The 5,127-nt window shown below is 44.2% G+C and overlaps 1 protein-coding gene across 1 annotated transcript; it reads right to left on the bottom strand.

Moving 5' to 3' along the window:
• Window positions 1-2,428: 2,428 nt before the first annotated feature.
• On the bottom strand, window positions 2,429-4,070 carry METTL21A (methyltransferase 21A, HSPA lysine; the record flags this gene model as incomplete). The annotated part of the gene is made up of 2 exons (XM_010169515.1): window positions 2,429-2,904; window positions 3,959-4,070. Coding segments are annotated over 2 exons (510 nt in total), but the record flags the coding sequence as incomplete, so codon positions are not given.
• Window positions 4,071-5,127: the final 1,057 nt, after the last annotated feature.

Below are 5,127 nucleotides of genomic sequence, written 5' to 3'. Positions count from 1 at the left end.
CCTGCCAGTGTCATCTCAGGCTTTTCTCCAAAAGTATTTATTTATGGGCAGTAGCATTGCTTCAGTCTGCAAACATACACCCTGGAGTCTGCATACAGCTGCTGTGCAACAGCAACACAAGCAGCTAGGCCTGGTCTCTCCTGGCACATGCCTGCTCTTGCAGGAAGGCTATGGGCTATAACAGCAGCAATGGGAAAACAGACGCTGAAAGCTGCTAAACAGTTAGATGCAATTAAACTGATTGGGTTTAAAAGTACAAAACTTTTCCTATTGTCAAAGCAAGGCCTGGAGCAAAGCCCCTTCTTAAAAGTGTATAGGCTGCCGCACTAGGCTTTATTCTGTACTCCACTGGGCTGTATTCTGTGCTATTTAGGCAGGCTTTTTAAGCACATTCTTACTACAGCAACAATGCAAGCTGCTAAGGCTCTTGGTGTTGCAAGCTGCAGGCCCTTGCGAGGGCCAAGCACAGCCATGTAGCAGGGTCTCCCCACCGACCAACTCACGTGCACTCACAAGCCCAAGCACCAGCACGCTGCTTTCTGCCAGCCCCAGCCCGGGGGGAGCCTAACAGAGTCACCACAGACCAGCTCAGAGAGAAGGAAACACCAGTGGGAGGAAAAGGAAGAGGAGTGGTGAGAACTTACAGTCACACTCTGAAAACTAGAGCCAGAGACAGTGGAGAGAACTCATAATTTTTTTTCAACCGTGGCTTGCCCAGTTGATAGGACAGAAAAAGCCATGTCTGGATCATTACAGCTCATACCATGTTCTGTTTTTAATTAAAGGTGCTGATTTCCTCCCCTCAAAGGACTTCAACTCTAGTTTCAGACTGAAAATTCCCAGCCAGCTGCGTAAGTACTGTTTTAGTGACACCGTGTGGCTTCTGAGGTTACTGTTGTAAGCAAGTGTTTCAGAGCAGTCCAGAGCCAAGCAAGGAACTTAACTGAAAACACACAAGAAACACATCAGGGATGAAACACAAGACCTTCAGGCCTCATTCATGGGAGCTGTAATGATAAATGTGTCATGTCCAGATTACAGTCTCCACATCACTTCTGGACCACAGACCCTCTGCATCTTTTCCAGTCAGGAAGTCTGACGGAAGCAGAAGTGATAAAGAGCTCCTAACACCTGGAGCAGCTGCTGGTGTTTGCTGTTGCCAGTGTCAAAGCCATGCACATACTTAAAGCCTGAACTGACCTGGGGCTTTGTAATTAAGTTTAAAAAAAAAAAAATTCCACATCCACACAAAAAAGTACTATAGCAATTCCTGCATTTAGAAGTGTTAGCCCATTGTCAGACATTTTCCGTTAGCTCATTGTTATCACCAGTTTCATTTTTCTACCACTAGAATGAGAAGGAAGCCTGCTGCTAGTGCGAGCCGGATTCCAGGCTGCAACATTTTTCACATAGGATCTTGTGGGATAAACACACAGAGGTGTTTTTACAAGCTCAAGGTATGAAATCAGTTACGTAGAAGAGCACCTAACTACCACTGTGCACAGAAAGCACACCGAAATCTAGACACTGCCCCAAGGTCCCAAGTAATACAAGAATAGGTACTCACCCAGCTACAAAGATTTTACAGCAGCACCCTCCTCTCCTAAATAACAGCTCTCAGAGACAGTGAGCCACAAAGAAAGGCAGAAAGTAGAACATTAGTTAGTGGTACTTTAGGAGTCAAGGACTAATTGATATTTCAAGAACAGTTTTAGTCTCCTTGTTTCACTTTCTCTGCTGGTATATGTGCATGTGTATCTGCTTCAAGGAGCCTTGAATGGTGGGAGGGAAAACTATCTTGTTGGGGACAACTGAAGAACCATGACTGCTGTGGTACTGCAGGCACAGCCTCCACACTTGCAAGTCAGGTAGAAACACCATTGATTTCTAAGTTGGCTTATTCTGCAATATTGATTCCCAACCACTCGCCCACACAGACCTGTTCTTTGTTTCCCCATGCCTCTTCAGTTCAGCAGTGACAGCAACAGAACAACTTTATAGCAGCTGCCTTTGTCGTTTTTGCCCTTTAAATGGCTTCTTTTACCACAACATTTAAGATGCAGGCCTGAAGAGTTAAAGCATTTAGAGCTGGAGTCTTAGCTTATATTTCATCTACTTTTACTTTTCTAGAGTTAAGGAAGTGATAAGGGGAAAAAACCCACTCTAAGTTTTCCACAGAAATTAAGTGTGGTTTGATTTTAAACAACAGATTTTTTGATTACATTTTTGATGCCTAAGACTTCTGCAACTTAAATCAGTTTCAAAAATTACATTTGATAAAAAGTCAGTGCAAGACCCTATACAACTCTACTGAGAAATGAAGCAGAGGTTCACTATGCAGAACAGAAGTACAGTCCTTGCTGTATCAGACCAAGTGATCAGACAAGACCACCAGAACAAGAAGCCAGTGAAGTAACACAACTGCAATTATATGCTTAGGAACAAGTGTATTGAGTTGAAACAAGAGGAGGATTGAACAGTATCAGTGGTTGAACAAAGCACAGAGTCAAAAGTCATCCTTGTGACCACCCCTCTGTGCTTTGTAGATATGAACATCCTTACTGGAATCATAGTGGACCTCATATACAGAGAAACGGCCTCTCAGCATCTTCAGGAATCTGTGATCCCGTTCATAGCGGATACGACAGGAAAGAAGAATCACAGTTTGCTCTGAGCACAGGTGCTCCAGTGTCTGAAGCAGTTCTGCAAACGTTTCTTCCAGATAAACGATGTCTGCACCCAGGATGAAGTCAAATGCTCCTGGAGGGAAGTTACCCAGGTCTTTTCCCCAAGTTAGTTCCTTCACCACAGCTCTCGGACGCAGTTCAGAAGGTAAGTTAGCCTCTACATTTGCCTCTAGGAACTCCAGTGCTGCTGCCCTGTCTGTGATGGTAACACGAGCACCTAAGCGGCACAGGGGCACATGTGTCAGACAAGTAGTCGATGTCCATACATAACAGCATTTGGAATACAGTGCTCTAAGTCAAGCAGGCTCCTGAGTTCCTGTTAAACATTAACAACTCCCTTGAGCTGCCTGATTAAAAACAAACAAACAAAAGAACAAAACAAGCAAAAAGCCCACTATCTACAAACATCCTACCCTTCACCAGTCACTTAAGAATATAAAGCTACTCCACATGAAGATTAAGTTGGGTAGGGAACAAAAAAATGTTTTCTGGAGCTTTTTCTTAGTGCATGAAAGTAGAGGAGTTACTTTCTGCCTTTCCATAGGTGACAACAGAGTAAGTTACAGCAATTGTTACAATTAACTTGCACCAATTCCATATCTGTCCAGTAGGAAAGAGGCTGCTAGAGAGCCTCTTTCACAGGTCAGATAAAAGTTATGCCTGTGTGATTTTGCATGGCATGATTGTATTTTGTCAGACTGCTTTGTTTTTATTATTTCAGTAGGCACCTTCCACAGCCACTAGAGCTTTGAATTACTAAGTTAACCTGGGACAGTTAGCACAAATTTAACATAGTACCCAGTCCCTGCTTCAGCCACAGACAGATCATAAGCAAATCACTTCATTTCTCCAGACTTTGGTTTCCCTATCTGCAAGATAGGCTAACAAGGCTTACGCAAGCTCAGAGTGGTTTCTGTCTGTAGCTTTATCTGTGCAGCGTACTAGGACAAGTGGAAGTCGGCAAGCACAGCACTTGCTCCCCAGGGGAGAATAGCTGCAGAACTGAATGCTGGTGAGCCGAGTGCCATGGTAACAGGCATCAGCCTTAACAGGGTCCCACCATGAAGTAAACTGCAGTGGCACCATCGCTACAATAAATAACGCAGCAGGCTCCAAAGTCTAACAAGAAAGGAAGATGACTCGGACAGGAAACATCACAGCTCACATATGTAGCTTTGGTGCTAACTTCCATAACAGGCAGGTAGATGTAAAAGTGTGAGTTTTACTACAGCTGTAAATTGCTTTGAACAAACAATCAAAAAAGCCCTTACCTAATAAAGTGGCCACTATTCCCAGCAATCCAGTTCCAGCTCCCAGCTCAATCACAGGCCGATCCCTGAGATCAATGCCTCCTATCTCCAGATAAGCACACAGGACAACAGCCTAAGCCAAGAGACAAGGGCAATTAAGCACAGAGCTCATTTCAGTCATACTGAACACAGAATTTCTGATTTACACTGAGAGAGAAGGTTATGGGAAGGGTCAGGCACCTCAGGTCTGCAGCAAGACTTTTTTCAGCCCTTCTCTGCCTCCTGTGTGCACGTGTGGTCTTTTTATGAGTTTTATGAAAGACTCTTAGAGGCATAAGGAAAAAAAGAACCACAGAGGCTACAACTTGGATGTGGTAACACTGGTTCATGAATCCCCAAACATAACAGGAGGCAGAAAGAGTTGCATTTAGGAAGGAAAAGCTGGTGAATAATCATCATATTGCAAAAGTTCAGAATAAGGTTTCATAGTATCTTGCGTGGTACTTCAAAAGGTTTCTGCGCAACGCTGGCATGCCCTCAGGAAGGACACAGGGAAAGTAAAGTAATAACACTTCTAGCTGGTTGTATCTAACGTGTTATATTTTACAGAAATCTTGGTAAGAAGCTCTCTCCATAGCAAGTTCTGACAAAGCCAGTGTCGGGAAAGACAGACAACCCTGTGCACCAATTTATTGGAGGAGTCTGCTAAAATTGCTACGCTTGTTCTTTAAAACTAGACGTAAAAGTGCAATTTGTGTCTGGACAGAGACCCGACTGACAGGAAGCCCTTGGACTCCCACAGTGGTACTGCGACCACAACCTTGGGCCTGCCACAAACCCCTCTGTTTTGGGGTTATCTTTATCCCCAAGATAAAGTCCACCAGCAGTCCTTGGCACTGCGAGCAGCAGGATCCGTGCTGTGCTCTGAAGGGCGTTAAGCAAACACCACCTTTTTGCTCTGAGGGGCGTAAACCAACCCCCCCCCGCCGCTGTTAAGAAATGGGTGAGAGTTCTGTGAGTTATCCGGAGTATTTCCTGTATTTGGCACTGGCTGTGCAGGGTTTCCCTTGCACTTCTCCAGGATGTCTTATGAGGGGAAAAAAACGATAAAGCAGAGTTTAACTTTTGCTTTTTTGTTTAAAAAAGAAGAAAAAAAATTCTTAGAGGAGAAAAGCCTTCCCTTAACCATT

The sequence above is a fragment of the Antrostomus carolinensis genome, unplaced genomic scaffold, assembly GCF_000700745.2.
Source record: "Antrostomus carolinensis isolate BGI_N321 unplaced genomic scaffold, ASM70074v2 scaffold24416, whole genome shotgun sequence".
NCBI classification, from domain to species: domain Eukaryota; kingdom Metazoa; phylum Chordata; class Aves; order Caprimulgiformes; family Caprimulgidae; genus Antrostomus; species Antrostomus carolinensis.
The sequence above is the reverse complement of the archived record's forward strand: the minus strand, read 5'-3'. Positions and strand labels throughout refer to the sequence as shown.